The following is a 20,250-nucleotide window of genomic DNA, read 5'->3' on the forward strand; positions in this document are numbered from 1 at the left end:
CCATGACCACTTGAAGAGGGGCCAGTGAAGACATCAGGGACACGTGGAGGGAAGCCACTGGCTATGGAAACTACAGCCCACTGAAGCTGGGCAGGGAAGCCCTGGAGGGCTCTGCCTTCACGTACCTGTTAAGATCCGATGTAGTGGCAAGGTGACGTAGGTCAAGTGTGCATAGAGAAGGAAGTTTCCATCAGCTCTGTTCAGTTTCAGCCAGGACCCAACCAGGGACCGTCCTGTGCCCGACAGGGATCGAGACCGCAGGTTGGTGGCATTGTGCAGATCAGCTGCAGGGAAAATGGGCTGGTCAGCCTCCCAGTCTGTGCCAGGGAGCGTGGGGGAGGGGTAACAAGACCTCTGCCCCACTGGACTGATGCCACACTCACAGATGCTCCCCACCAATGTCCACTTCCCCCAAAGCCCTGCTCCCAGGCCCTCACACCCCCATCTGCCAGGCCTGAAAAGCACTCACAGTTCACCCTGGTAAAGTCTTTTCTCTTCCAGCCACTCAGTACAACATGGAACTGACGTCGTACCAGCTCACGAGGGATGCTGGGCATTTCCCCCATCCCTGTTACCTGAACCCCATTTTCTCCAGAACTGATGGAGTGGCCAGTTTACCCACCAACCCCCAGCATTCCTGGTCTAGGCTGCACAAGTTGCCGGCAGTGACTGACCACTGGGGAGGGGGTTGTGCACACAGAGCAGAAGAGTGGGTGGACCAAGGGTTTCAGGGACCTCTGGGCAGAAGGTCATTGGTGGGGCCACAGGGAAGGATTTGGAAGTCAGCGTGACTCACGGGAAACCACGAGAGGTAACAGAGAAACCCTGCGGGTCACCCAGGACAGAAGGTTCTAGAATGAGGAGAGCTAGCCCAGGAAGCAGAAGAGGAAGAACAAGACAGTCCTTGTGTGCACCCAGGTCAGTGGAAAGTTCCAGAGCCTCTGAATATGAGCTGGGTGAAAACAGGGCTCAGATGCAGACCCCCAATCTATGCATAGCTTCACTGCAGCCCTGGGGCCAACACTCTACCCCTGATGCGGCTCTCTAAGCGACACTGGGTGAGGGGTAGAGGCACAGGACACAGCCAGAGCAGGGAGCATTAGCCACCTCCACTGTCGTCCTCTCTGAAGAACTCCTCGCTGTCGTTGGCCGAGTGTGACTTCTTCATCTCCGCAATGCGGTTACGGGGCACCTTCCTCTTGAGGGACGGAGAGAAGAAGGTGGGCCGGTTGTTTCGCTCCGGGGTGGGCGGGGTGCTAAAGGAGGTCACCTGGGAACAAGGAGCCCAAGTCACAAGTGTAGCAGGAGCGGACCCTGCCATGAGACCCCAAAGCCACCTGGATCAAAGCCAGCCCAAGCAGGGGCTGTAGTTATAGCTGCTGACCCTGACCATGGCCTGAGGGCCATCTGCCCTCGATGAGGGGGACACTGGGCACTGGCGGCTCGCCACACACACAGCAGCCGGACCTGCCTAAGGAGGGCGCAGACTGCCACCAACACTGACAGAGGGGCCTCGCTTCCACATCTCACATCCGAGCAGGTAAGGCCCACAAACGGTCACCTTGACCTGCCTAAAGCCACTGGGACTACACCCAGTCACCCCTTGAACCTTTCCCTCTTGCACGCAGCCCCTCTCACAAGCGCCAGACTGAGCAGCTCTCTGTCCCGTGTCTCCTCTCCTCCCTTCCAAGCACATTCAGTCCCAGCCACCAACATTCTCCACACTCACTTGGGGGTGAGGTGGGCACAGACAGGCACAAGACATAGATCCCCTGCCCTCAAGGAGCTCACAGTCTGCTGGGGGTGACAGATTCAAGTGACATTCACAGACTGCATGCTGGTCACTGAGACAGAGAAAGGGAAGCACAGGACATGGAAGGAACAGTGGAAGGAGGGACAGACAGCCTGTGAAATCAGAGTAGGCTTCCTGGAGGAGGTGCTGTATGAGCTGGGTCTTGAAGGACGAGTAGGAGTTCGCCAGGTGAAGAAGGGGGGGAAGGGCGTTCCAGGCATAGGGAACTTGGCCCATCCCCTCCCTCCTCCCCACGCAAACAAGAATCGGAGCAGCAAGATGAGCTGGGACCCAGACTTCGGGGCCCCATCAGCCTCCTCGTCATAGCTCCGACATCCACCAAAGTCCCGGCGGCTGCTGGGCTCCAGACGGTCCTCCCTCAAGTCAGGGAAGGTTTTAAAAGATAAAAACAAAACAAATACCAGAAACCACAATACACACAGCCTGCATTTCTTGTACACTGGTTACAAATGACCCCTGAGGACAAGAAGACAAGCAACAGTGTGTACATGGGCAGTGGACTTGAGTCCTGTGGTGACCTCACGACTCCTCCCCAGGGGTCCACACCTCCCTGCTATGAAGGGCATGGCTAGGGGCCATCTCAGCCCTCATGGCCACTCCCACTTGGGAGGTGGGATGATCAAGGCTTGGTGGGTCATCTGTGGGCACCCAGAGTTGCCCAGCTGGGCCCATGTCTGCACACCTGCGCACACACACCTTTCAGTGTCCAAGTGCGACACAGCACTGGGCAGAGTCAGGCTGTCACCTGGAAGCTCAGAGTCCAAGCTACCTCCATTCCAAAAAGAAGAGAGGTCTCCTGCCTGAGGCTCAACACTTCACAAAGTCCCAGCATACTTGGCTTTGTTTGGCTTATAAAACACTCTAATTATAGAAGATTCCAAAAGAAAGAAAAAGAGGCACCCAGGAACTAACGGAAACAGCAGTCGGTGAGGCACTGTCTGCTCTTGAGAGTCTCCTCCCATCAACTGCAGATAGTAACCACTGTGGCTGCCCCTTGGGATACTTCACAGGGCCAAGCCCCATGTAAGGCATGAGTAGTGCTCCTGGAAACCCCACACTTACTTCCCAGTGAGAAACAGAAGCATAGGGAAGGAAGGGACTCATCCAAGGTCACATGAGCAGCAGAGCCTGGCACACAGCCCTGGGTCTCTTGGACAAGGGCTGACTCACTCACCCACTGCTCTGATTCCATGGGCAGAGCCTTTCTCGTGCCCGAGCCTGGGGTCTCTATGGCCACTGACATCAGCTCCCCACTGAGGACTGAGAGAGCTCAAAGGAAACAAGATCTGAGGCCCTATGCTGAACCCTCAGAGCTGCGGCAGGGGCAGCAGCCCAGACAGCATCCTTACGCCTGTCGGGGGATACTGCTAACAGACTGACTACCCTGTTAACAGACTGAATACCCTAAACAAACGACCAGGCCCAGAGCAAGCCTTGTGCTTGCTGGCTGTCCTTGTGGGACAACCCAGGATTCAGCCCTTCCTCATCCTGTTGGCTCACGGCAGAAGGGCTGTGTGGTCATAGCTGACCAGCAGGTCCAGGAGGCAGGCACCAGGCCTACTTCCTAGTCAACCTAGTCAACTTTTTTCTCTTCCTGGACCTGGGGACCTGGGGACTCAGCCTCGGGGCAGAACAGCTCAGGGAAGCAGAATCAACCTCAGCCTGGGTATGAACCTCCCCTCTCTCAGGGCCTCAGGTTCCTCATCAGCAGTGGAGGGGGCTCCCTCACCTGGGGGCTGTGGGGTGAGGGAGCCATGGGAAGAGAATCCAAGGGACAGGAGGTCCCTCCCACAGTGCGCAGCCCTTACCCGCTCATGCATGGGCGAAGCTGGGCTTGAGTCTTCTTCGGTCCCACAGGGGGATGTGTCACCCGTGGACACGCGACTGACTGCCATCTCAGCATGGCCCTTGCCCTGAGGCCCCTTCATGCGCACAAACTCCATGTTGTTGTACTTGTAGAAGCCAAATGACATCTTCTGGGCCATGCGGGCCGCCACACTCACCTGTGGTAGGTGGGAACAGCTGGTTTCACAGGCCCTCCCTCTTGAGATACAGGAGCCAGTATTACTTTCTCTGAGGCCATTTTGAGGGAGTCTGAGCCACAGGGAAGCCAGGGAGCCCAACAAACAGGCATGTGTTCCAGATCCCTGACCAAGGCTGTTCTCACTGCCCTGAACGCTCACACTACTGACCAGGGCACTCACCCCAGGTCAGACAGCACCAGCTGCAGGAGAGTGGCCTGTCCATCTGGACTCCTGTCCCTGCTAAACTACTCAGGGGTCAATTCTGGGAGAGTCCCCAGTACTAGGGTGAGTATCCCTTACCAACTGGCTGGCACCTCACAGGTACATGGGTGGGAGGATAAAGTACCCACCTGCACCTCAGACAGACACAGGTGGACCGGGATGAAGAACATGACAGAAGGGAGAGACTGTGGGCCCCAGAGGAGCGGATGCCCTGCTGTGGGGTGGTCTCAGCAAAGCAGGCCTGGGGGGGCATGTGAGGAGAGAAGGGTCAGGACACGCCCCCCCCAGGCAGTCCTGCACTCACGCGGTTGTCATACACCTTCTTGAGCGCCTCGTAGCGGATGGAACCCTGAAAGATGACACCCTGGAACGTGTTGGTCTTGTCGCTAGCCACCAGCTCAACACAGACCATCTCCCCTTCCCCCACGGTCATGTCGCTGAACACCTGAGGGTGGGGAGGAAGAAATGCGGGTATCAAACAAACATCAGCGCCACCACCCACACCATCCCCCCAACCCGGCTGCCGGGAGGACTGCTGAAATCACTGAGTATGGGGCAGGCTGTAATCCTAGCACTAGAGAGGCTGAGGCAGGAGGATCAGTATTTTGAGCTCAGCCTGGGGTAGTCAGGGACAGTGTGTCTCAAGGACAGGGAAGATGGGGAAGAAAAGGAGGAAGGGAATCGGGAAGGAGAAAGGAAGGAAGGACAGGAAAGAACAAAAACAAAGGGGGTTCAATTTTATAGAAGAGGACGCTGAGAAGAGGCCAAACTACCTGTGCACAGCCACCCGCTGTCCACCGTGCCATCTCCAATCCTTCCTGTGCACAGCCACCCGCCGTCTACCGTCCCATCTCCAATCCTTGCCATAGGTAGGAACACACTCCACCCCAAGCTGAGCCACCAGCAAGACCCTTATCTGACTTCCTAATGCTGAGTTAAAGTTACAAGGACTCTAGGGACACTTGGGGACCTCCTTCATCACAGCCTTCTCCTAAGCTTGGCTGTCCAAGCTAATGTGACTAATTGTGACTGCCTTCCTGGGAGAATACCACCCAAACACAGGCAGTGTGACCACACCCTGCCATATTCCTGAACTGCTGTTCCTAATAGCTGACAGTTAGACATGAACTTCCAGGTGAGAGACTCTGGGCAAACACGTATGCAGTGTGAGCCCAGGGAGGCCCCATCTCCTTCCTGAGCTTTGGGTATTTTCAGACACCATCAGAGCCCAAGGGGACTTTGAAAGGCATGCCCACCTTCATGGGACTTCCAAGAAAATCGTGGCTGTCTCTGGGCAAGCACGCACACACGCGCGCGTGCACACACACACACACACACACTCTCCACCATCAGCCTTGGCAAACGAGCAGGAAGTGGAATAGCAGCTCCCTCCTCCGCTCCTCCCGGCACTGGTGAGCTAACTTGTCTGGTGCACATTTTACCAATCTTGAAACAAAGGCTTGGCCATAGAACTGAAGGCCCGTCCTCTCTGACACCCTGACAGGGTGGAGGCAGTCATTCACAGAGCACCAGAGGATGACTCCTGGTCAGGCAGCACTCACTGCGATTGCACTTGCATTCGGAGGTCTTCAAGTCATCGACCCTGACACCTTATGTCACAAAGTCATGACCCTCGCTTTACAGATGACTAAACCAAGGCCCACAGCAGGGAGAATGCACTTCTATGTCAATCGCTGTGAAGAGGGGAGCCCCACTGGCTGTCACCCTGACCATCCCCTGCCCTGCTATCAGCATCTCCTGGGAGGCTTTGCAGGTCCTCAGCCTGACATCCCATCCCATCCCCAAGAGGAGAGGAAGGGGAACGTTGCCAGCGGTGAGCACTCACCTCCTCGAAGCTGTCAATCATAAAGAAGATGTTGGGGTAGCTCATCTTGGACTCTTCTCCTTTGCTGTCCATGGGGTGTTTGCTGGGGGACGCAAACACTTGCTAAAAGGGAAGCAGGAGAGAAGGGCTGAGAAGCTGGCCTCAACGGAAAAGTGACCTCAGATACGGCCACGGGGGCCACACTACTCAGAGCCGGGAATGTCCTCTTCAGGAGCCATGGGGAAGGCTGGGTGCATACATACGTTGAGACTCCTAGAGTCAACCCCTCACCTCGGGGAAGGGAACATGAAGGGGGGATGTCTTCCTAGAACAGGCAACGGGTAGCTAGAGAGAATGGACAGCTAGCTAGTGGGAGGTGGGGCTCACCTGGGATTTCTTCCTGTGAATGTGAATGTCACCTCCATCAGCACGTGTGCACACAGCACAGGTCACCATATAGTCCAGCTAGAAGAGAATGCAGTACATGTGTGTTGTGGGGGGCAGGGGCTTGCTGTCTCCCAGACCCATGATCAACCATCACCACCCACCCCATACCTTCTGCAGGATGAGGTTCAGGCAGACACTCTCTTCCCAGTCGATGTCAGGGTCTCCCAGGCCTGGAAGCTTCTTGGAGTCCCTCCGGTACACTTCCACCTCCACCTCAGGCTCGGCCTCGGCCTGTAGCACAGGATGGAGTGAGCCCCTAGGGCCCACAGGGGCCTCCACTCCCTGACTGCTGTGCCAGGCAGACGGTAACACACAAAGACCCCATCCCTAGTGCCCACTCTTCTTCCTTTCCAGCCCCGGTTCTCTAATCTGTACAATAGAAAAAGTTGTGATAATTATGGCATCGTATTTCCCAAGTTCCCAGTGACAGTGACATCTACTGGGCTCGCAGTGGGCAGCAGAGGCTAGTCTACATGTTTTACAAATTATTAACCTTTTATCTGCAAGAAAGGAACCATTAATCCCACCGTAACTGATGATGATCAAACAGGCTAGAGATGACATACCACACACTCATCAAAGAGAGAGCAGAGCCCCGTCCACCCTACTCCAGGCAGAAGAGGCAGAAGAGGCAGAAGATAGCAAAAGCAGGTGTGAAAGCAAGCTGTCCCTAGGGGTCCTGAGCCCAGGTCCTAAGTAGGCCCAGGTGGGTTCCTACAGGGTCAGCTCCAAGAGGCAACAGTCACCTCCTGCTGGGCAGCTCTGGGGTCACCTGCAGCGGTGCTACAGGGGTGGGGCTCTTGCCTCCCATGGTCTGTGTGGCTGTGGGCATCACTCCAACTCCAAGCTGGGAGCCACCACACTGTCTGCCTTGTCTCACTCCACTGCCTGCTTGGCTGTTCCATGCTTAGCACCCATCTTGTTTACTGTCCTGCAGGAGAACCCACACAGGCAGGTGCTCAGCGCCACTGGCTCAGCACGGGGTGGGGAACACCCACAGCGCAACTGCACTCCTGTGCTAGGTCAGCAGGCTAGCGGAAAGGGGAGGACACGCAGGGAACACTCAGACACCCACCCACAGCGGGACAGGCGGGTGGTGGTGGGAACAGTCAGCAACAGCACCCAACAACCGAACTGAAAAAGTACAGTCGCCTATGTCAACAGGCATGCTCCCAAGTAAAGGACTGAGAGGCAGCCAGAGGCACACATTAGCTCAGGGTGGGGAAAACCACCCAAGTGGCGAAAGTCCAGCTGAGCCCAGGGAGGGAGTGGCTGGGGGCCAAGGTTCCTTGAGCATACTAGTCATGTTGGATCTCTAGATCTTGAAGGCTGGTGACCCTAGCACTCACACACATACAAGATCATCAACCCAGACACCCTTGCATGCATGTACATGACAATGAAGAAAGGCTACCAGCTGGATGTGGTGGTACCCACCTTTAATCCTAGGACTCAGGAGGCAGAGGCAGGCAGATCTCTGAGTTTGAGACCTACCTGGCCTATATAGAATCCCAGGCCAGACAAAGCTACATGGTAACACACACACACACACACACACACACACACACACACACACACGAAAAGCTACCAAAAGAAAATATAAGACTGGTCTACATAGAGTTCCAGGCCAGACAAAGCTACATAGTAACACACACACACACACACACACACACACACACACACACACACACACACAAGAAAAGCTACCAAAAGAAAATATAAGACTGGTCTACATAGAGTTCCAGGCCAGACAAAGCTACATAGTGAGATACACACACACACACACACACACACACACACACACCCCAAAAGAGTAAATATAAGACTAAACACTGTAGGACCAGAGAAACACACTCGCTGCTCCTGAGTTCTGGTTTCTGGTTTCCAAGTAGGTTTGGGGTAATCTCTACCCCAGGATCGCCGAGGATGTCAACAGGAGGCCACCAGCATAGATGAGGACACAAACAGATGCCAGTGCTCATCAGTGCCAACGACAAAATGGGCTGCTGAGAAGAGGGTTGGCATAACAAGACTATGCGGAAAATCTAGGGCACACTGGGGAAACCAGATCCGAACCCCCAGAGTGATCCTGAAGCAGGGTATGAGAACTCCAGACCTGTGCCCACCCACACTGCAGCTCTGGCTCTGACCACCCACCCTCCTCAGTTAGGCAGGGAGCCTAGCTGGTTGCCATGACAACCGACATCAGCAGGCTGGGAAAGGGTGGGAGGCGGTGCGGTGCTTGCCGCAGAACACTCCTAGTGCGCAGGTGCTAGCGTCCACATCTCGGCAGCCCTGGCTTCTACTTCTTGCTATGTTGGGGTTTCTGGGTATACCCACAGCCTGCCCCTTCCAGGTCACACTGCAGACTGCCAGGTTGGAAAAGATGTCCAGACTGGATGGACTTGAGTCTTGCCTGACCCTAAACTTGGTCCTCCAAACCCTGTGCCAGACACCACCAGTCAGCCCTCCCTGGAACCCATGTAGAGGTGCAGGAGGCCAACCAAGCACAAAGAGGATATATGTGTGTGTGTGCTTTCCAACACCTATGCGAAGCCATCTGAGCAGCAAATTACGGTTACTCTTGGTGTCACTCCAGTGACATTTGGTGACTTCCTTTTCCCCTGCACATATCACTCTGAGGTCAGGTGCGCACCTGGCACTATGTCACAAACTGTGCCAAATGTGCACGGCAGCCCTTGTCTACCACGCAGGCGCTATACCAGCCCCGGGGTGTGTCTCCAGTCGGCAGCTGCCTTGCAATCCTGGACACAAATGTCACCTCTTTTGTGACTGCCACTACACAATGGTGTCTGTCTGCCCGGTGAGGGCTTCCCAAAGGCAGGAGCAGCCAGCCTTGGGTTCACTGTTTCTCAGCAGGCCTGCCTCCACTGACCTCAACACCCACTAAATATTCAAGAGCGTCTCAGAACAACCCCAGGGACCCTCCTGCTGGGGCCCAGGGCTGCTTCTCTCAAGGAGTCTTCTTGCTTACTTCTCTTCCACCCAGATGCCATCAACTAATCATCCCGCTTTCCTCTCGACCTGGCCGCTCAACGGTGCACACTGGCATGACCCCCTCTCCCAGAATCGCCATGCATGGTCCACCCATAAGACAATGCCTCACACGTGCCTGTCTCAGACATGACAGGCTGGAGGGAGTGGCTGAAGCCAGAGATGGGGTTCCCAGTCCTGCTGCTCCAAGGACCTTCATCTCAAGGTATGGGTGAAAGCAATGCCTATGACCAGGGTGCACTGGTGCTGGCTCACCAGCACGCAGAGGCTCCATAGCACCTGTCCCTTCCTGCCAAAGGCACCTCTGTGGCCACATCACCCCAAACATTCCAGCCTCACATGTAGCCAATGGGAGGTTCAGCCCTGACTGTCTAAGTTCTAAGTTCCAGAGATGTCTGGGTCCGAGCCACAACCGCAATACTGATCAAGGGGAGAAAGCTGGACTCGATGGGCATACCAGACAGGAAGGGCGTAAGGAGTAGGACCGAGGAGCCCAGGGCTGGTCCCCCTACTGAGGAAGTTCCTGCCTCACTGGTACCACAACCAACAGATGCCAGATGGACCCACCAGTCGGGTCTCTGTCTTAGCTCGTCCACAGAGCTTCTCCTGCCTCACCCGTCACTCCTGGGCCCTAGTCCAGTCCACGCATCACACATGTCTCCAGATCTACCCTCCCCTGGTCAGTGGTTCATGGGCTCCTGCAGGCCCCTCCCATGACAGCCTGGTAAGAGAGCCACCAAAGGCCTCCTTTGCAGCAAGCGCCCAGGTGACCACTCACAGCAAAAGCACTCTGTAAATGTGCAGCATGTGACAGGAAGGAGCTCCCGGCACTTAAGGGTGGGAGTCAGGCCTAAGAAACCACAGAGCCTGAGCTGCTGGGTGCAGGGAAGCAGACAGGCTATTAGTCACAAACCAGCCTCAAACTCTGACCACTATTTATTCTTAAAGGCAAACAGATTATCCCCATGCCTCACATGTGGGCTGCTTAAACTTCTATAGGTCACTAAGAATTCTGAAAAGAGAAGAAAGCATGCAGAATCTGTCTCAAGAACTCCACCCTGACATACTTTTTTTTTTTTGACAGGGTTTCCCTGTGTAACAGTCCTAGTTGTCCTGGAACTCGCTTTGTAGACCAGGCTCGCCTTGAATTCACAAAGATCCGCCTGCCTCTGCCTCCCAAGAGCTGGGATTAAAGGTGTGTGCCACCACTTCCGAGCAACACTGCCACACTTAGAAGACAAAATGCCCTGGGTGAGTTGCTTCTCTCTAAGCCCTGTTTCCTCATCTGTCTATCTGCCCAGTTGCTTGGAGTTTAGAAGACCAAGGACAGCCCTGAGTGATCCCCCTAGTTTATAGTAAGGACCAAGTCAGAGAAGGACACTTTATCACCATCACTACCGTCCACCATCACCATCCCTACCATCCGCCATCACCACCACTACCGTCTGCCATCATCATCACTACCGTCCGCCATCCCTACCATCCACCATCACCATCCCTACCGTCCACCATCACCATCACTATTGCCCGCCATCCCCATCCCTACCGTCCACCATCACCATCCCTACCATCCACCATCACCATCCCTACCGTCCACCATCCCCATCCCTACTGCCCGCCATCACCATCCCTACCGTCCACCATCACCATCCCTACCATCCACCATCACCATCCCTACCGTCCACCATCACCATCCCTACTGCCCGCCATCACCATCCCTACCGTCCACCATCACCATCACTACCGTCTACCATCACCACGGTCCGCTGTCACCATCACCACCGTCCGCCGTCACCATCACCACGTCACCATCACCACAGTCCATCGTACCATCACTACCATCCAGCTACCGTCCTGTCCACTCTGGGAAGTGTCCTGGACTTGAGGCTCAAAGCCCTGTACCCCCATTTGTTCACTCACTCTAAGAGGCTGGTCGCATCAGCTGGAACCCAAGCCTCAGTTTTCTTTTAGCTACAATTACTGCCTTTTGGGGTCATGGCAAAAACAATTCAGCAAACCCAGAAGAAGTCTCCTGGGTCACTCCAATGTGCTGGGTACTCAGTGTGATCTTCCCTTCAGCTGCACATGAATGCTGCAGAGAGGAAGGAAACCCTACAGGATGTTCAGGGCACAGGTGGGGGGAGGTTGGGGGTGTCACCCACCTTCCTCCCGTCGATGCTGCTCTCACTGCTTGGGTAGGCTCGCTTCCTGCGTACATAGAAAAGCATGTCGTCCTGTCTGGGGGCCAATTTCTCCATGAAGTAGGTAGAAAACATCCAGGTCCAGAAGACGATGCGGTCATCCTTGAAGCACCCTACAGGAGGAGGCCAGAGGAGTGAGAAGGGGCCCTCCTGGTCAAGCCTGGTCCTCCCCCCCCTGCATTTCTGGTCAGAGATCTGACAAGGCTGGGATGCTGTGCCCCTTCTCCCTTGGTGCCCGCCACCCTGACCCATGGGTATCAGAGAGGCTGGGGATGCCTCCCTGGAGGCCAAGGACTCCACCCAGCAGCAGCCTGACAGCCAGGGCTACCAGGCCCTACTGCCTAGCCGATGAATCAGCGGCTTGTGAGGAGAGGAAAAGGGAAATCTAGAAGCTGTGAGGACGTCACTGGCGGGCTGGCTATGCTGCAAGGAGAAAGGCTTTGCAGGGGAAATCTTCACTGCAGACATCCCTAGCCCTCCCCCTCTGGCTGCGGTGGCAATCCCAAGGAGAATCCGACTTAAAGGGACAGCCAGTGCAGCTCAGCTACAGGCAGGAAGGACCTGAGAGGACGCCAGACTGAGTCCCATTAGATTCCTTCAGATTTTTATTACAAAAGGTATTTCTACATGATGAGTGAAATGTGAAATCCTTTCCTGTACAAGACAGAAGAAACTCACCCTCCAAGTATTGCTAAGAAAAATCTGGGTTTCCTCTTCGGCTCTGCCACTTTATTATGTGACACAGGACAGGTGGCTAAGCTGCTGAGCCACAAGCTCCTTACATGAAGATGAACAGTCTGTGCCGGGCACATAGCATGTCAGCAAATGTGGGCTCGCTCTCTCTAGGTGGATCAACACAAATCGTCACCCTGTGCTACTCAACACATTAAACTCTCTCTTTCCCCATCTCCCCGCCACCAACCGTGGAGAGCTAGCCCTAGTGCCTTGCTTCTGGGAAAGCCTAAGTAGTACGACACCCTCCACCATCCTCTGAAGCAGTCAGTGGCCAGACCAGGGGCTGATGGCAAGCAGAAGGTGCCAGCCATCACATAACTAGGACTTCTCCTCCACCCGCTGACAGCAATGTGTGATCCTCCACGCCTGTCTGGTTCAACACACAGTGGGAGGGGTCAGGGTCAGCACACCTTGCCAGCCTCAAGTGAGGGGGTGGAGCACAGGCTCACAGGTGGGGGTGGGGGACACATCCACTGGCACTGGAACTTCCTGCCTCCTTTTTGTACCAGGCAATGTCCAACTGTGCACACACCATTAGATGAGGCAGAAGCATCTGTGGCCTGACAAGCAGGGGCCTGTGATTCAATCTAACCTGTGTCCCTGCCAGGCAACTCACAGGTGTCAGTCACAGAGGAAAGTACTGCTCTTTCTCAAAAGGAAAGGTCACTTGTGTTCCCCAATACAAGTCAGCTGTGGGACCAGGCTGCAACTCTGTGACCAAGCACTTGCTGAGCATGGACAAGGTCAGGGGTTCTGTCCCCAGAACCACAAAAGGTCACCTGGTAGTAGCTTCCAGGGCATTCAGGCAATTTACAATATTAACGAAACAATGATAATGACTGCAATGATGAGGCGAGCAGGCCTGCTTTTCGTCCTGCCAGGCTCCCGCATGGCTAGCTTTACACCCGAAATAACAACACACAAATCGTATTCTTTTAAACACTGCCTGGCCCGTTAGTTTCAGCCTATTATTGGCTAACTCTCACATTTTGTTTAACCCATTTCTAATAATCTGTGTAGCACCACAAGGTGGTGGCTTACGGGGAAAGATTCAGCATGTTTGACCTGGCAGCTGGCTCCATGGCATCTGACCAACTATGCTTTCTTTCTCCCAGCATTCTATTCTGTCTATTCCACCTATCTAAATCCTGCCCTATCAAAAAGCCAAGGCAGTTTCTTTATTAACCAATGAGAGTAACACATAGACAGATGACCCTCCTCCATCAAATGACCTTGGCCACAAATGAGTTAGGCAAAGACCTATGTGGCCTGTAACAGTAAACCCTCACTGTCACTCAATGTCCCCAACTCATTTCACAGAGGAGGCTAAAGGATGTGCCCAGAGCTGCCAGATAGCCACACTAGGGCCTTGGAAAACCCATGCTCATGGATTTGCTGAGGAGCCAATCACTGAAACTGGCAGTTCCATGGCCCAAGGAGCAGAAGGTGGGAGAGCCCTATTCAGGGAAAGGGTGGGGGCCAGGCAGGCCCACATAGTCCACGTGCTTCAACACTGGAGCCACGGCTCTTTCAGAGGACTGGGGTTTGGTTCCCACATGAGTCAGCTAACAATCGCCTGTAACTCCAGCTCCAAGGGACCCAACGCCCTCTCCTGGCCTCTGTGGGTACCTGTATGCATGTGCACAAAACCACACACAGACACACATAATTGAAAATAATAAATCTTTAGACCTACCCCTCATGATTCAGGGATCCTTGGGCCTCTTTTTCTGCTAATCTTCACCATGTGGTCATATTGAATAAATGTCCTTTTCCTACTCCTCACCACTGTCCTTTTCTTAACGTGTATGTATCTGTGTCATGTCTATGGGCACGTGCGCATCATGCTGTGGTATATGTGGGAACTGTGGGAGTCTGTTCTCTTCTTTCACCATGTGGGATCTGGGGCGGGGGTGGGGTCACACTCAGGCCATCAGACTTCGGCTAAGCCATCTCGCTGCCCTACTTGTCTGTTTAATCTGGAATCCTATCTCAGCTTCTACAGTGCTCAGATTAGAGGTGTGAGCCAGCATGCCTGGCCTACGTGGAAATTTTATTTTATTCTATGTGTATATGTATTTTACCTGTATGTATGCCTGGGCACCACATGTGTGCCTCGTATCTAGAGAAGTAAGAAGATCAGATGCCCTGGGACTAGAGCTATGGGCAGCTGTGAGCCACCATGTTCAGTTCTGGGAATTTAACTTGGGTCTTCTGCAAGAGCTGTCTGTGTTCTTAACTACTGAAACATCTCTCCAGTATCCTGGGTGGTATGTTTAAAAATAATTTATTTATTTTTATTTTATGTGCACTGGTGTATCGCCTACATGTATGTCTGTGTGAGGATATCAGATCCCCTGGAATTGGATTACAGACAGTTATGAGCTGCCCATGTGGGTGCTGGTATTGAACCTGGGTCCTCTGGAAGAGCAGCCAGTGCTCTTAACCTCTGAGTCATCTTTCTAGTCCCTCAAGTGGTATTTTTTTGCTGTTATTTTTGTTTTCTGTTTTGTTTTGATTTGGTTTGGTTTTTCTAGTCTGGGTTTCTCTGTAGCTTTTGAGCCTGTCCTGGAATTAGCTCTTGTAGACCAGGCTGGCCTCGAACTCACAGAGATCTGTCTGTTTCTGCCTGAGTGCTGGGACTAAAGGCGTACACCACCACCACCTGGCACCTAGTGGTGTTTTCAAAGGAAAAATTTGCCTTCTTAAAAATATCAGATTCAGCCAGGCAGTAGTGGTGCATGCCTTTAGTCCCAGCACTCAGGAGGCAGAGACAGACATCTCTGTGAGTTCGAGGCCAGCCTGGTCTACAGAGCTAGTTCCAGTACAGGCTCCAAAGCTACAGAGAAACTGTCTTGAAAAACCAGAAAAAAAAAAAAGTAAGATTCCTATAAAGCTTTCATAACTCAGTCCTCCCATGTCCAACTAGAGAACGAGGCGTGTATCCACAGAGAAGTTAGCACACACATGTGCACAGAGTTTTTCCTAAGAGCCCCCGTGGAAACCTGAAAAGTAGACACAGGAAACAGCTGAACTGGCCAATGGCTTACAACTCCCCATAGCATCATGGGGGATCAGAATGATCACACACACAGGCCAGGCTCACAAGCCTAAATCCTGTATGATTAAATTCATATGGTGTTTCAGAAAAAGGAAAAAGACTAAAGGCATAAAAAGCAGATGAAGCTGGATATAAGACCATGTACACCTGTAACCCAGACTCCAGAGTTCAAGGTCATCTGGCTTATAATAGATCTCATCGCAAAAAACAAAGAAACAAACAAACATCAAACGGGTGATTGTTTTTAAAAATACAGTAATAGAAACGGAGAGACGGCTCAGCAGTTAAAAGCACTGGCTGCTCTTGCAGAGGACCTGGATTCAGTTCCTAGCACCTACAAAGAAGCTCACGACTATCTCTGTAACTCTCTTCCAGGGATCCAGCACCCTCTGTGGAGATCTGACCTGCTTGGGCACTACACATATGGGTACACTTACATACTTGCAGGCAGAACACTCATGCATGTAAAATAAAAATATGTAAACCTTAAAAAAGTAGAACAAAGCAAAACAAAATGTAACAAAACTAAACACTCTGTTCTGTGGTAACGAGAGCAAATTAACAACTTTCAGAAGGTGGGAAGGATTCTGCAATTACTGGCATTTGCCAGTAATTAGGCAAATCACAGTATGTGTACTAAACCAAATGTCTGTTGACTATTTGATTATTAACTTACTTGAAGATCTGGGAACCAAACCAAGGGCCTCACTTGTGCTAAGCAAGCCTTCTATTCCATTCCTAAGCCACACCCTCAGTCACACCTCCCTGTAAAGGCTGTGAAGACCGCATACAGACACAGGAATGTGGGTCACTGGGTAAAAAGGCAAAACTTAGCTGTAGACACACTGACTGCACCACAAACCACAGGGAACCAGGAGCTGCAGGGACAGGACAGTGGGATTCGGTCAGCCTCCCCGCCTGCCTTCCCTTCTCCACAAACCTAATCTATGGTTTGGTGTCACAAGCCTAGAGAGCATCCAGGGGGAGGGAGAGAGTCCTCTTCACAGGGAGGGAAAGATAGACACAGAGATGTGTTCCATGCCCAGAAGCTGAGCAGGACAGATCTGACATAGAATTGCCAACCCCTGGGGACACAGAGCAATGCAGGCTTTGAAATCCTACATGATCCTGGTCCCAACTGTTTCCCACCCAGACTGCTCCAGTAACCTTCCACCTTCCCAGAACCTTGCAAGTGAGGAACTTGGATGCAGCTGCCCTGTGTGCCTCTCTGACCAGCAGAGTGAAGTAATGAATGACAGTCTCCTGGTATCGTTTTGTCCTGTGGCACAGTAGCTGTGAGTGAACACACAAGAGGCAACTGAATTCTTGGCCTGCTGTTTCTCCCAAAATAAGCCCTTCTTTCTTCTTTTCCCCAGGCCTGCCCAGCAAAAAAATCCCCTGGGGGAGCTGCCTGGCTATCACAGACCTTTCTAGTCTCCAGAACCCTATCTGTTCCCACCCTCCAGCCACCTCTGCTGGCAGAGGCTGCAGGTTTACCAACCAGAGCTCAGTGAGCGCAAGCCCCAGGGCAGCAGACACAGCCTGAAGCTGAGCCACTCACTCGGGCAGCACCACGGACAGCTCTCCGCCGCCGGGCTCTTCCCTCCCAAGCTGGAGTCCTGAGGGGCAGTTTTCCTTGCTGGGTGGGAAATCAGTGAAAACTGATTTCTAGTTCCAGGGGAACTCGAGGGGCAGGCTAGGAGTAAGCAACTCTGACCACGCTGTCATCAGGCAATCGATTCACAACCTTGCCTTAAGATGACTTCTGTCTAAGGCATTTTACTTAATGTGTTGGTGACTAACATCAGATGCATTCATGCCCAAACAGAACACACCCGTGAGCTTGACCTCGTTGACCTTTGTGGAATTCTGAGATCTGTCTGTGATGCTGGAGACCCGGCATTCTGTCAGACAGCTCTGCTGTTTACTGTCTGAGGTCTGAAAAGCAAGAGCAGTGTCTGTCGCCTTGTTCAGTCCCAGCTGGAGACCTGTTTGTCAGGTGCCGGTTCTCAGCACTTTGCAATGTCTATCATTCGTCATGAGAGCAGGGATGTGGGCGGCAACAGGCTCTCCCATGAATGATTAGGTAAAAACTAACTCCAGCTGACGGAGGAAATGGAGGTGGTAAGGATGGAGCAGCAAACTCGCTCAGGAAATACTGTTACACAAAAGGGAAATTTAACTAAAGGAGTGTGCCTCTCCCAGGCAGTTCAGAGACAACCTGGGCTGACAATGCAAATTAAGCCCTGTGCCTCTTACTGGGAAGAGCATAGTTCTGCCAGGCGGGCAGGACAACTCTGGCACTGGCCCAGGAAAAGCAGCCTTGGTCTGTCTTGGGATAACTATGGCAGTAAGTATTTCTACATTGCAAATCTCCCCGTTTCTCCCGACAACCAGACCTTGAAGCTCTGTCTCTTGGAGCACGTGTCACTGCTCCAAGTGTAAGGGGGCCGTGCACCTATGTAGATAAAGATTCCTGCTCAGGGCCAGCTCCCTTTTGTGCATCAGCCAGAATGGCTGTGTGCTTTTATTAAAGAGTTTTCCCTTTATTAGATCTCTGAGTGCTGGAATGACTTCTCACTGGGAAGGCATACAAATATTATAACACAATAGCCAGCTCCAAATAGGACCGTCAAACAGCTGCCTTTCCTGCCCAGCAACTTCTGATTCTCCTGAACTGATGGCTCCTCAACAGGTGGAAAGGGCACACAGTGGGGAGCACTAGGCCTGGGCCTCCCCGAACCCTAGCCCTCGGGTTCTCGCCTCTGCAGCAGCAGGTTCTCCACCTCACTATGCACTGTAATGGTGAAGAGGCGGGTGAGGGACCAGCAGCTCCACAGCACAGGGCTGAGCAGGGTAACGGTGTCAGTTTGTGCCCCACATTCTGCAGTTTATAAAGAACTTTGGCTCTTACCCTTCAGACCCCCTCATCAAAGTCAGGAGGATAATCTCAACATAGTGTGAAGTCAGTCAGTCATTATATGATATTGTGGGTGGCTGGGTGAATAGGATCTCTCTACAGAGCCCTGGCTGTCTTGAAACTTGCTATGCAGACCAGACCAGTTTTGAACTCACAATGATCCGTCTGTCTCTGCCTCCCGGGTAATAGAATTAAAGGCATGCGCCACAATGCCCAGCCTTTTTTATTTTTACGGAGACACTGCTTATGTGGGCCAGGTTGACCTTCACATTGCTATGAATGGAGAACAGGGATGGCCTTGAATTCCCTCTACCTCACAAGTGCGAACATGACAGGCATACACCGCCACACTGGGTTTATGCAGTCCTGGGGACCAAACTTAGGGCTTCATGCATACTACGTAAACACTCTACTAACTGAGCCATACTCCCAGCCCTAAATCTGCCCTTTTTTTTTCAACACAAGGCCTTGGAAATCGGTGACTCAGTAGCAGACTGGAGAGCTGAGACTCGAACCCAGCTCCTCAAAAGAACTTGCTTTTTCCATCATCCCACATAGAGACATGGGCAGAGCCAGGGTTCTCCTAGCTGATAAATCATGAGTCTAAGGAGCCCCCGAGGTCATGTGCTGAATGGCCAGCTCCCCCTCACACTCTGAGCCCTGAAGAACAGCTCTGCCCTCCCTGCTACTGTGTGAGTGACCACAGCAGCCAATGTGCTCCGAAGTGCTTGGAGCTTCAAGTAACACAGAGAAATATGTGGGCAGGATGCTTCGTGTGCCAGGGTTTGCAGGTCCACTTCCCTGCAAAGGACCAAGCCTACAGACTCCAGTTATCCTCCACAAAGATGGTTCTCACTCACCAAAAAGGGGACATGCTATCTGATGAGGCTGTCATGCATAGGCCATCTCACTGCCGAGCTGGAGAAGCCTCTATGGGACCAATTAGAATTGCCCTGGTCCACGCTCCTGCCTTCTGCCTGTCTGGGTAAGTGACCCAACCTCTCAGTTTTCCCATCAGCAAGATTCCTGCACTTGCACGAGGTGGTCAAGGTAAGCCCACTGGTCAAGGAGTGCTATGTTGTGGCATCACTGACTCGATACATCCTCAGGAGGGCAGTGCTATCGGCTCACAGGCAACTCCAGCTTCTCAGACATTACTAGAGCCCATGAAACTTGTATATTCGTTTTATGAGATAGACAACTGACTCCAAGACAACATGCCCAGGCACATATACTCAATAAAACCACATAGGGATCAACATGAAAACCTTAAACGCAGACCTGGTGTGACAGTTAGCAGCCATAATCCCAGCACAGGGGCAGGAGGATCAGAAGTTCAAGGTCATCCTCAGCTACCTGATGAATTCAGGACCAGCAAGCACTACATAAAACCCTGACTCAAAACAGCAACAATAAATCTTACCTGAGGTACTAGACAGGATCCAGAAATCCACTAAGAACATGCTACTGCCTAAACAAGATTTAATTAGCAGTGCAAGAATAATCTTATATTAGGCTTACCAATGTATTCACATCAATTTATAGTTCAAGAGAGAAATAAGGCATGATCATAGATGCTGGGAGAACAGTCAAGTTCAATTCCCATTCCTGATGTTAAATGTAGTGTCCTTGTGCCTGAAGAGAAGGCTCAGTGGTTAGGAGCACTGGCTGCTCTTGGATGACTCAGGTTACGTTCCCAGCACCCATACGACAGCTTACAACTGTCAGCTGGATCCAGGAGATCCAGTGTCCTCTTCAGGCCTCCAGCATCTGTGTTCATATGCTCATACCCACACTGAGAGCAACAATTAATAAATGAGACCTCCTGAAACTGAAAAGCTTCTGTAAAGCAAAGGACACGGTCAACAAGACAAAATGGCAGCTTACAGAATGGGAAAAGATTTTCACCAACCCCACATCGGACAGAGGACTAATCTTCAAAATATACAAAGAACTCAAGAAACTGGTCATCAAAAGAACAAATAAT

General features: G+C 52.5%; 1 protein-coding gene across 1 annotated transcript in view; it reads right to left on the bottom strand.

Moving 5' to 3' along the window:
* Positions 1–20,250, bottom strand: part of Kiaa0930 (KIAA0930 ortholog) — a 40,684-nt gene that overhangs the window by 5,274 nt on the left and 15,160 nt on the right. The window contains exons 2-9 of the mRNA XM_057791543.1: positions 11,509–11,660; positions 6,440–6,562; positions 6,272–6,349; positions 5,906–6,007; positions 4,364–4,504; positions 3,622–3,816; positions 1,108–1,270; positions 126–284 (exon numbers count right to left, since the gene is read on the bottom strand). Coding sequence (XP_057647526.1) covers positions 126–284; positions 1,108–1,270; positions 3,622–3,816; positions 4,364–4,504; positions 5,906–6,007; positions 6,272–6,349; positions 6,440–6,562; positions 11,509–11,660 — 1,113 coding nt within the window. The remainder of the gene's footprint in view (positions 1–125; positions 285–1,107; positions 1,271–3,621; positions 3,817–4,363; positions 4,505–5,905; positions 6,008–6,271; positions 6,350–6,439; positions 6,563–11,508; positions 11,661–20,250) is intronic.

The sequence above is a fragment of the Chionomys nivalis genome, chromosome 17 (genome assembly GCF_950005125.1).
Source record: "Chionomys nivalis chromosome 17, mChiNiv1.1, whole genome shotgun sequence".
Classification (NCBI taxonomy): Eukaryota; Metazoa; Chordata; class Mammalia; order Rodentia; family Cricetidae; genus Chionomys; species Chionomys nivalis.